The 12,119-nt window shown below is 45.0% G+C and overlaps 1 protein-coding gene across 4 annotated transcripts in view; it reads right to left on the bottom strand.

The window, feature by feature from the left end:
- Positions 1 to 3,001: 3,001 nt before the first annotated feature.
- LOC128880447 (protein tincar) overlaps positions 3,002 to 12,119 on the bottom strand; it is a 52,230-nt gene continuing 43,112 nt past the window's right edge. For 2 of the 4 annotated variants that reach the window (XM_054130543.1, XM_054130542.1), the window contains exons 11-13: positions 11,137 to 11,290; positions 10,176 to 10,382; positions 3,002 to 9,761 (exon numbers count right to left, since the gene is read on the bottom strand). In XM_054130543.1, the coding sequence (XP_053986518.1) occupies positions 8,613 to 9,761; positions 10,176 to 10,382; positions 11,137 to 11,290 (1,510 nt within the window). In that variant the 3' untranslated portion in view covers positions 3,002 to 8,612. Of the gene's footprint in view, positions 9,762 to 10,175; positions 10,383 to 10,759; positions 10,811 to 11,136; positions 11,291 to 12,119 lie in introns of all 4 variants that reach the window. The other 2 variants (XM_054130544.1, XM_054130545.1) reach the window with 2 other exon arrangements.

Here is a 12,119-nt window from a genome sequence, read left to right as displayed (position 1 = left end):
TTCTGCTTCCAGAACCCATCGGACTCTGACGATGACCAATGGAGCCCGACGATGCCAACTACGCTGTGATATCGACTGTTATGGAAGCATTAAAGCAATTTCACATTAAATTGCACGGTGTCAAGGTGGTTTGCTCAAAAATAATAACAGTTCGGATCGTCTCGTAACTCAGAAAACTTCAAATTTACATCTTCAAATTTACATTTTCATACACATCTCTCTCTCTCTCTCTCTCTCTCTCTCTCTCTCTCTCTCTCTCTCTCTCTCTCTCTCTCTCGCTTTTGCGTTTCTTGCGTTTTACTGGTTTCTTTTTGTTGTTGGTTATAGAATGTAAGTGTAAGACAAGGACAGAATAAAGTATTATAAGTTTTTAACAAATTTTAAGTTTTTAACAAATTTATTTGTGACCAAGTACGCTCGAATTATACCCCTGTTACATGGCAACCGATGTGTAGGCCCGGTTGCTACATCGTAGGCACCTATTATTCGGCAATCTACAATAGCCCGTTCGCCCGATCGGTTGTCACCTTGTAGGCGCAGGGTTGCCCCTGATATGCGGCAACCAATACTAGCCGACCTGTCGGTTCGGTTAGCATATCGTAGGCGCAGGGATGCCCCTAACACGCGCCAACCAATACTAGCCGTCGCGTTAGTTCGGTTGTAATATCGTATTTTTCCTTCATTTTCTGTGACATTTCCCCTATTATTTCACCGCACTTTCTGACACATTTACCTTTAATTTTCCCTTATTTTCTGTAACATTTCCCTTTAATTTCCCTTCATTTCCCTTCAATTTCCCATCATTATGCGTAACATTCTCCATTACTTACCCTTCATTTCCTGGTACATTTCCCTCCATTTATCGGTATCCTGATCCTTAACTTTCATTCTGTTCAATTTGCAACGTTATTGAACTTTTAAGAGGAGAAACGTTGTGCTACCTCTACGCATATCATGTTCTCCTGATAACAAAATGTAAAATTTCGCCAGAATTTGGTACGTACCAAAGATTCCTTGTGCACACGTCCTCGCATATCGTGTTCTCCTGATAACAAAAGGTAAGTTCCGAGCCAGAATTAAAAATTATAATGCCCCGTCACTCATCACGTTCTCCTGATACAAAAGGTAAGTATCGAGATTCGATTAAAAGTTATGCCGCCTCTTCACATATCATGTTCTCCTGGTACAAAAGGTAAGTATCGAGATTCAATTAAAAATTATGCCACCTCTTCGCATATCATGTTCTCCCGATACCAGGAGTAAACTTTTGACCAAAATTCGATACGTACCAAAAATTCCTCGTGCCATCTCCTCGCATATCATGTGCTCCTGATACCCGGAGTAAAAATCCGTCGTTTCCCGTCACATCTGAGAGGAGCGATTTGCAACATTGTTGAAGTTTCGTGAGGAGCGATTTGCAACATTGTCAAAGGTTTGAGAGGAGCCATTTGCAACATTGTTGACTTTTCCAAAATGCGAAATTGGCCAGAATCCCGAAATGTACCGAAAATGTGCCCCTTGAATTAGGCAACCCCTACTGACAGACATGTCGGACCGGTTGCCTGTCCGTAGGCGCAAACGTGCCACCGCTTGGCATATCACGTGCTCCTGATACCAAAATCCAAAATCGGCCAGAAGAAGGATTTTACATTTTTGTATTAGGAGAACATGATATGTGAAGAGGTGGCGTAACTTTTAATCGAATCTCTATACTTACCTTTTGTATCAGGAGAACGTGATGATCGAGGAAATTTCATAATTTTTACTTATGTCTCGAAACTTACCTTTTGTATCACGAGAACATGATATGCGAAGAGGTGATATAACTTTTAATTGGATCCCTATACTTACCTTTTGTATCAGGAGAACGTAATGATCGAGGAGATTTCATAATTTTTACTTATGTCTCGAAACTTACCTTTTGTATCACGAGAACATGATATGCGAAGAGGTGATATAACTTTTAATTGGATCCCTATACTTACCTTTTGTATCAGGAGAACGTAATGAGGGGACGGGGTATATTACAATTTTTAATTCTGGCTCGGAACTTACCTTTTGTATCACGAGAACATGATATGCGAGGAGGTGGCACGAGGAATTTTTAGTACGTATCAAATTTTTGCCTGATTTTTACTCCTGGTATCAAGAGAACATGATATGCGAAGAGGTGGCACGAAGAATCTTTGGTACATGTCAAAGATTCATCGCGCCATCTCTTCGTATATCATGTTCTTTTGATAGCAAAATGTAAAATTCAACTTACAGTATGCTCGGGGAATGCCCCTATAGATGGCAATCGTTGCTAGCCAGTTTGTAGGCCTGGTTGTAACATTGTAGGCGCAGAGGTACCCCTGGTATGCGGCAACCAATACTAGCTTATTATTCGTTCGGTTGCCATCTAGTAGGCGCAGAGGGAAACTGTTTTGCCGACAAACTTGAGCGGGTTGCCGAGAGATGGCGCCACATTTGTGTGTTTTTTAATTGCGTTCTTGTCGGAATTGTTGGCATTGCTATAGAATGGAAAAAGAATGCTTTGGGTAGAAAGGATGAAATAAATAATATTCTTCGCATTCGCTGTGTTGTCTTTCCGTATACCGAACAAGTTTGTAGCCAACTAGTTCTAGTTCCCCATCGGTAAATTTTAGAACCAGTATCTTACCTTGTTGGAAGATTTACAGATCGAGAAATTGATTTCTTAGCTTAATTATAATATAGCTAAACTTGTAATAATTCTACAAATTCGCTATTAAATAGAATAGAATAAAGATATCCCGCGTAAAGAGAGTATTATTTTATTTTACAAAATTAGATGTATGGGGTGACATCTAGCGTTCGCTAATGACAACTACCTATTTCGCTACAAACTTGAGCATTTTACCACCGATGGCGCTACTTGGTAATTTGAGAATTATATCGTTTGTAGGGAAACTTGTTAATTAACTTGAAAACTCTATTACTACTATTTTGGACTAAAAAAAAGTAAATTCTCTTTCGTAAACTTCCTCGAATAATTTACCTTTATTCTCTTGGTAAATGAATATACAAAGTTTACATCTAGTTTACTTGCTTATACGATGCATCGAGTAATATTGATACGTTGTGACGATAATAATGTCGCTGTTACAACGGCGCATACCATTTTTCTTTTTCTCTTTGGCCCGTTTATATACGTTTTCGAGAGCACGACGGATCTTTTTCTGGAACCTATAACGCTTAAATGAGTCGATGATTCGGAATTACCGAGGCTGGTTGAAAAGTTAAAATGGCAGAAAAACAGGGTGAAGCGAAACGCAAATCTTCCGAGTCTTTCGTAGGCCGTTAGCTTTTCTTACCGCGTTCCGTGTAAATTTCTGCGTCTCGATTGATTCGCGCGAAAAATATGAAAGTTTCCGTGGTATTTCGAAGAACAGAAACGCGACGACGGTAAAGCTGTAGCGCAAAGTTGAAGAAAAATGATTCTTTTCGGAGTAAGTTTTGAGAAACGATCGGCTGTGCTCGAACAGTGCTCGGTGTACAAAGTAAATAAAGGCTTATACGGAAAAGTGAATCGAAGCACTATTGTATAATCGTATGTTGTAGATATATGGAATCGGGTCTGTGTATAGATTTGTAGGATTATTACCAAATACGAATCTAAATGGTAATTGCGAATAAAGTATGTCAAAGACTAAGAGAAAAATGGAAGTTGGTCGAGAATACCTTTGGTATCGTGCTCCGTGAGGACTCGAGAGCGCACAAAGCGATAGCATTTAACTGCGTGAATTCGAATAAATACCAACGCTAGTCTAATCAGTCTTTATACAATTATTCGTACATGTTCGCTGAATTCTTCGCAGAGTTCACATTCATCTCGTTTGTTTCGTCGTGTTCTTCGCGGGTTCGACGCGGTCCTTAAATTATTTACATTTTTTCGAAGGAACCGAGCCGTCGAAGGCGACGAATTAAATCACGCACGCGCATTCTCTCTTCTTTTCTCTCACGCTACGCTCTCTCCCCCAAAAAACCCCCCTCTCACTCTTTCGCGGTTATACAATACACGCTCGAGACGCGACTCGGCTCGGGAGGGCTCTGAAGCAAGGTTCTTGGCTAGAATCTAATCCAGGATAGCTCGATAAGTAATCACGGCTAACGATTCGCGTACTGTACGATAACTGTTTGGAAACCGGTAACCTCGGAGTTTCTGTTCCATCGATGACTGCCGAAAAATTCTAATCGCGCAACGTAGGCGACTAGGCTGTTCGTTTGGTCGAGTCAGAGCCTTCCTTCGACAGTCCACGTTCGCGCGTTTAGGTTCTAGCCGAATCTAGTATAACGAACAGAGTACGGTCACCGACTGACGCTAGACGGTACAAAAATATTTTCACGAGGCGGCGGCACTCGCCCGATCGTCCTATTTCATTCGAACGCTTCTTGTTGGTGCTGCTATATTGCTGCTATTGCTGCTATTGCTGGTGTTGCTGATAACGACGATGATTCTCGTTTACCGAATGATCAGGATTCGCCAACGCCGAGATCGTGTCGTTGCGAACGGATGGTCTTTTCATCGTGATATGTGCGATCGGCATATTCTCTCGCTCTTTCTCCCTTTGCTTCATCGACGCGTCCTTTTTTTAAACTACGAACAAAGATGGAATCAAGTTTTATCCAGGCATCGATACCGTATCGATATTCGAGAGCATGCGGTAACGTTCGCTTGAAAAAATATACAAATACAGTGAAAGATTCGTCTCGTTTGCAGCCTCGTCAACCGATCTCAGCGAATCGAACCTTGCAAAGTTTACCAAGTATTTCATTCGCGTACAAGACCGTCGTCGCGAAATAAAACGAATCTCGCGCTTTAAATCGTTCAAAGTCGATTATTATCGATACGATAGGCTGAGTCTGTATCTCTGGCAATTTTTTTAAATACACGGGCGCAAAACAATAGTAGAAAAGAACGTGTTCTTGCGTACAAAGTCGCATACGCAGCACACGCGTACACGTATCGTTAAATGCACGCAGACAGAGAACAATGCACGCAGACAGAGAACAACGCACGCTTTGCCTTTCGTAGACGCCGTAAGCTTTCACTGTATTCGTTTCGATGCTTTCGATCCTAGAAGAATAGATTTGAATCTTTTCATTTGCTTGCAAAAAATTTGATCTAGCCGGTCCTACTTGAGGTATAAAAATTATAGGGGTTTCTTGCAACATCCATCCAGATAATCATCATTTTCATATTCGACGTCGAACATCCAACGTTTCCCGACGCATTCTTTGAAAATATACGCACATTTTCGATGGTTATCTGGTCGATTTGAGATCGTTTTCCCTCTATTCGAAATACGGAACAATATTTTACACTCGTTCTACTCGAGAAGGCATAACTAACTAGTCCATGGAAAAATAACGAAACAGCTATTTCCTCGATTCGTATCGAGTACGTTTTAAAGGAAATTTCCTTGTAGTAGAAAAAGCGTTCGATCTTATTCGTATCGTTATTCGTCGACGGCAACGGCGACGTCAACGTCTATGTCGCTCGAAAGCCATACCCTACGGTATAGAATTTCAAATTTCATGCGAATACTTAAAATTTAAATTGTTCGATACAACCTTGTATCGATGGTCTCCGTTCGTTTCAGTCTCGCAAAAAGTGCATACAAAATACGTGGAATTACGATTGAAATTCCTACTCGATCGCGTATAAAAAAGACACCTGTACATCCGGTTTGCTCGATGTTCGCGACTAACTAGCGATCTTGATTCCATCTTCGTTTCACAAATATGAAGAAATTTGCGTCTTGCGCGCTGTATCAGTTTCTTTTTTTTTTTTTCTTCTTTTTCTTTTTTTAAAGAATTTTTCCGCTCGAAAAACGGTTGGAAGCTATTTAAAAATAATCCAAGATATTTCATCTGTCCGTTTACATCGTTGAGCAGCGGTTTCGTCTTAATTTTGGGGGTTAAGTTTAGAGACGATCGCGATTCGAAATCATAAAGAAATTCACTAATTCGTCGAAAAAAGAAAGAGTGCATAGCGTTTTAGTGTTCATCTATGAGTGCGACATTGTGCCGTGTTTGTATCGCTACTCTGTGCATTTAGTCGTTTGTAAAGATCGTTCATAAAAATACTATCATCTCGTCTGAAAAATGTCAGCAATTTCTCAACGTGTTCCGATATCTAGCAACAACATCGTAGGTACGCGTTGAACAATTTTTGTTATTATCACCGTTCTTTCTCTGCTTTCGAAGTACAAAGTACGCGAGTTTCTCGTTTCCGAAGATCGGATATTCGTAATTACGATTACTCGGGCGCACACTGGGTGCTTGAAATCGGTTTAAACGGGGGCTTCTGCCTATCGTTGCTTTTGTCTCGGCTGCGAACGTTACCGTCGCGCCTGGCTCGATCCTTTTCTCCGTTCGATTATCGTGAAAATCGTTTCTACGGTGGAACAGACTCGACGAGCTCCGTATCAACACTGCGAACAGACTGCGAGGAGAGGTCGCAGTCGCGAGACGCGTACATAGACCTAACCCAGGCGATCCATAGAAACAGAAACCTATACTGCGCGATCAGGCCCTATCGCTTGCCGCGAGCCTCGCGTTTACACCGAGATTCGATCTATTCGCGAGAAAAATCTAGCCGAGTCGTTTTCGACCACCTCTCCCTCGACCTTTCGCCACCTCGGAACCAAATTTCGTGGAAAAGAAACAAAAAGTAGGATAAGCGTTAAGCGATCGGTCCTGGCCGCGATGCATCTCCGCGAGGTCAGCAGTTTCTGCCCTTTCACGCGTCTCCGACGAGAGTTATATAGTCGCGAAAGGAAATGAAATGTATATTTCAACTAGTGTGTAGGAAGCGTTAAACGCGTTAAATCGATGCCCGCAAATTACCGCGAGTAGAACGAACGCTTCTAGAACGCTTAAATTCGCGAAAGGACGAAATAACATGGCAGTCGATCAAACAAGTAAATATACGTGTATAACAGAGATCCATAGATCCTCGCAATTAGTGGCAGTAATCGTTCCCTTAACCTTCCCTAATAATGGCCCGCCACGTGCTGACCTCGTCTAACGTTCGTTATCGAGCCGTTCGTTTCAACGCTTACGACGCGACGCGACGGATCGGTCGTTTCGATCTTACATTTTATAACACGTTCGTTTATTCGTTTACTTGCTTTTTGCATCCGAACCGTTAACAAAAATTTCGCTCGAAATTGTACGGCGAACGATATCACCCATCGTTGCCCGCGACGAACGGTCGCTGTACATAGATTCGTCTAGTTTCAAAGATCCGGAATACCGATTACACGCAACGACGACACCAAGTAACCGATTCGAAATATCAATTTCGACAAAAAGTTCGATACGATCGTTTGGTTTACGTAACGCATGGATGACCGTAAACGAAAACAGAATCCGTGAAATTTACCATCAACGATTTTATTTACAAAACAAAACGAAAAATAAAACAAAAGTAAACGTATAAATAGAGGAAAAAGTAGCGGTGAAAAATAAAAATGAATCGAAACGTAGCCGAAAGAAAACAAGGAAAAAGAAAAAAGAATCGAGTACGAAAAGACACGTAATTAAAAATGTTACACGAGACAGCACGTGCGAGAAGTGTCTTACCCGATCGTTAATTATATAGGCAGAATACCCGAATATAATGAGGGGTATTCGCAAAGAATGGAACGGTACACGACCGATCGTGTACCGTTTATCGATTCTCGCATAGGAACCACCGATCCGAGTAATTCCTAACAGTAGTAAGCCACGAGAAGTCGTCGAGTAGCTATTACAATTACATCGTACGACTCGTTCCCTTATTTATTGTAAATTCGGTCGCGAGCATATCGTATCGCGACGATGCGATATGGTTTGCTTGGCATCGCGCGTGCGATTTCCGTTCCGCGCTTCGCTCGACTGGAAAAGATCCGACCGTCGGCGTCGATCGGAGAGAAAAGGTATTCGTGCTGTTACGCTTCAAGGATCGTTCGTAATTAGCGTCGCGTGCCTTTTGCATCGTTACCGGATTACGAGCGGTTAGAGTACCGGATTACGAGCGAGATATGTTTACCACGAGATTCGCGCGTTTCGTTTCAACGTTTAAATGACGGTACAAAAATGTTTTCACTTTCTTTGGTTTACGGAAGCATCGAGAGACCGTTGATATGGAAGTTTGGAAAAAATGATGTCTCGTAGATAGACGATCGTTGTATTAAAAATATAATTTGTACTCGTCGGAGATTCTCCTCTCCGATGGGTCGCAAAAGTATGATATGTTGCATGTTGCGGGATACGGTTCAAACTCGCGTTCCATGTAACTCTGATTTTTCTACGGAATAATTATTTGGATCATCCTCGAGAGATCTGTTCGCACGCGAACGGTTCGCGGGACGGGGGGTGGGAAGCCTTTTCCTTCGTTTTTAGCGGAATACCTTGTTCTCGACGATCGCCACACGCTTCTTCGACCTCCACGCTATACATACCTGTACGTATAGTGTATGGCTATGTGTATACGGCTCGTCTGGCTCGACGATCTTTCGGAAAAGTGTACTTGGCGCGGAACGAACCACGAACGTCGCGTATCTACTACTAGGCGATGCGAGGTAAGGCAAGGCGAGAGACGCTTAATGGGGTAAACAGGTGTCGGAGTCGCCGCTGCTGGCCATGGAAAAGTTTGCCGAATCGCGATCGGTCTGCCTGATCTGAGCGGCTACCGAGAGCTTGCCGTTGGCTTGGGGCTGTTGAGGGAAAGTGTGATGGCCTGGCAGAGCCCAAGGTTGCGTGTGCAACTGTACCGGTGGAAATCTCTTGACGAACGGATTACTCGGCGGAACAGCGTGCAGAAGCCTGACGCCGTTGTGATGGGATGGTAGGGTGGTGTGCGCAGGGACCGTCGGCGTCGCGTGTACTTGCGGTGGATGCCCGACGAAAGTATGCCTAGGCACGGATCCACAGCTTCCGGTGGACCCGCTCATGTGTGAATTTGCCATGCTGTGAGAGGCGTGGGGCAACGGCATGGTCGAGCAATGGGGATAAGTGACGGCGACTGGTTGGGTGGGATAGTGGGGCAGGGTGGCGGACGAGGTATGAACGCGAACATCGTTGCTCTCGGTGAAAGACGTCATTCTCATGTTGGTGGAACGACCAAAAGGCTCCTCGTTGGGATTCAGTGGTTCCGTGAGCTTCGTTCTCGAGAGCTTGCGACGTATCACGACCGTTGCTTCGTTCGGGTTTTCCAAAATCACAGCTGGACAGCCCGCGCCCGAGGTCGTGCCCGAACCAGAGCCAGAGCTGGAGCCCGAGGTGCCGTCGACGATCGTGTTGGCGTTAGCGTTCACGATCAATGGCAAGTGATTCGCGTACTGCGGCGACGAGAACGATTGGCTGGTGCTCGGACGACTGGTCGGAGGCGAGAAGGTTCCGGCGCTCGCGGTCGGTGGTTGCGTGCCTCGTTGAAGGGAGCAACTGCGCCACTGCTCTCGCGGTTCCTCGTTCCCTCGTTGCTCGCCGGTCAAATCGTCCACGCTGGTCGCTCGACGTTGACAACTTCCGTTGCTGGCGTTGCTAGCGTTGCTGTGCACGCCGCTCGACGACGTCTCGCTGTGGCTACTCGTGTTGCTGTGACCACCAGTCACCGAACCGGCTCCGCTGCTGCCACCCAATCCCGCTTCCAATGGCGGCGAGTTGGAGGAATCCGAGCGAGGCGTCAATTCGTCGTGTGGCATGCCCGAGTCCGCTCGACGCAGGCAGCGCGGCGTTTGTCCTCCGATAGTCTGAAACGAACCGAACGACGACGTATGCGTCGAGATATTATCGAGAACCATCGCTAATTTTCAGACGAAACAAATCTTTTACGTTTTATCTAGCCACCCTTTGAAACCTATTCCCAACTTATCGAAAAACTACAACCAACTACAGCGAGCACTCGTGATGCTATTAATGAAAAACAAACATAGATATTTACGACGATCAAGACTACGATCGGTACGGTGTTAGGCGTGCAGGGTGAGCAAACGATTACTCCATCTCCCCTGGAAGGGATCCTAGCGGACCGTGCCTACTCGAAACGATCACTGTCGGTCGTATTTTCGTATTACGCGACGTTCCAGCTCGCGATAACTGTCTCTAATCGTCGCAAAGTTTGCTCACCCGTGGATTAAACGGTGAACAGGTTAAGACTTTAGTACCTGGGTGTCAGTGGTTAGTGGCGCCGTGATAACTTCGGTGGTCGGTGCACAAGTTGGAGTCGGGGGTGACAGTGGAAGTGGCTCCAAGGTAGGATCGGATAAAGGGTCTGGAGTCAAGAGGGGCGAGGGATCACCCTCCGAGGGTTGCAGATCGCGATTCGCACTCGCGTAGTAAGTCACTTGGTCGTCGTTCACGCACTCGAGCAGCTGTTGGAATTGTTGCAAATTGTTGACGATTAATCCAAGTGCGTTGCGACGGCGTGCCTTGCGTTTCGATAATAGGAATGTTACATCTAACGAGAAAATATGGGAAAAGAAACGGAAAAGCATCTAAAAGGAGGTTTGCACGCCAAGGACGTCAGGCTGGTTGTATCTTTGCGATCTCCGGTATCGTTCGATCGACGATTAATTTTACGATACGAATCGAACACCGAACATTCTCTTCGCGTCTACGTTTTGCCCACGCGCGGCTCATACCGAGACGGCGTTAGTCCACAATTTAAAGACACACACGCGATTAATAAACGTTAATGTTATTTCGAAGCGTAGACACGAAAAGACAAACACATCGTTGTACGTCTTACGTCTCCAAATTTAGGTATACCGTCCCTACGGGATATCAGCCATCTTCCCCACTGTCAAAGCAAAACAGAACTAAATTAAAAGCCGATTAAGAGAATGGGTCCGACACGAATTAAACGAATAACGCGAAACTTATCTTAGGAGGATTACTAATCTCAGATTAGACGTCGTTGCGTCGCATGCTGTAATCTATGAAATTGTTGCGCTCGAAACTTTCGCACTTTTAACTCTTTCGTTGGGATGCGGATCCTAGTCTAAATTTTCTTTGACCCGATGGGTCCGTAGTCGGCGTTAGCAACGGAAGGATTAAACGAAATGCTCGGTTTCGATTTACGATGGAGTCATCCGAAAAAATAACTGGATAGAATTTGTCGAATACCTTGTTCTCCTCGGACGTTGAGTCGTCGGCGGGATCCAAAGACGTGATCAACGGTAATTCCCGTAACGTGGCGTAATCTCCGTCATCCTCAGGTCCGCCCGCGTCACCGGCACCGCCACTGCCACCGCCACCTCGTCTGGCTTTTCCCTTATTACTGAAACACGGACGCACCAAACGTACGTTGCATTTAATGTATTTGTCGAACCGATGCATCCACCGACTACTAACGAGGGTAAGAGGGATGGTTTCCCAGCGTCGCGTGAACGCGAATAAATAATCGTTCGAACGAGCCGAACGTAACGCTCGTCGTCGACGAAGCCAATTAGCGTACAACAAGAAAAGCGATATCGATCGTTTTCAAACAGTTTTGGTACGTGTGTATATCTTATCTTAGTGGTTAGCGGGACGAAAAATTACAGGCACGAGCAAGGAAAAGTGGCAAAGTACGAGCTGACGAGCTCGCTCGCGGCACGGTTAACGTTGACTCTTTGCGGTTCGATTAACGACCGATTCAAACAACTCGCTGTGTTTGATACCGAGAGGACCACAAAGAGTCGACACCATTGCTCGATACGCGGGCAATGCTTGAGAAATTCCTCGCGGATCGGAACTTTACGATTCGAAAAGTTTACCTCTCCTCGCCCACTTACGGAACAAGCCAATCTGGGCAAAATCCAAAATCTAGAAGAGATTACCGACGCGTAAGCCACAAGGATAAAAACGAATCGAGAATAAATACACGCCGATCACAAGAATACTAGCACGCAGCAGCTGAAGCGTAGAGTTCCCAAGCGTATCGGAACGGAAGGCGAAAGTAAGCGACAATCGCGATTACCGCGATTATCGGATCGAAGCAAAGTGTGTGCGTGTGTATGTGCGCGCGTGTCATCAACGAATCGGTTCGATCGACAACGAGTTCGGCGGGCGAGAGAGAGAGAGAGAGAGAGAGAGAGAGAGAGAGAGAGAGAGAGAGAGAGAGAGAG

This window comes from Hylaeus volcanicus, chromosome 7 (assembly GCF_026283585.1).
Source record: "Hylaeus volcanicus isolate JK05 chromosome 7, UHH_iyHylVolc1.0_haploid, whole genome shotgun sequence".
Taxonomy (NCBI): domain Eukaryota; kingdom Metazoa; phylum Arthropoda; class Insecta; order Hymenoptera; family Colletidae; genus Hylaeus; species Hylaeus volcanicus.
The sequence above is the reverse complement of the archived record's forward strand: the minus strand, read 5'-3'. Positions and strand labels throughout refer to the sequence as shown.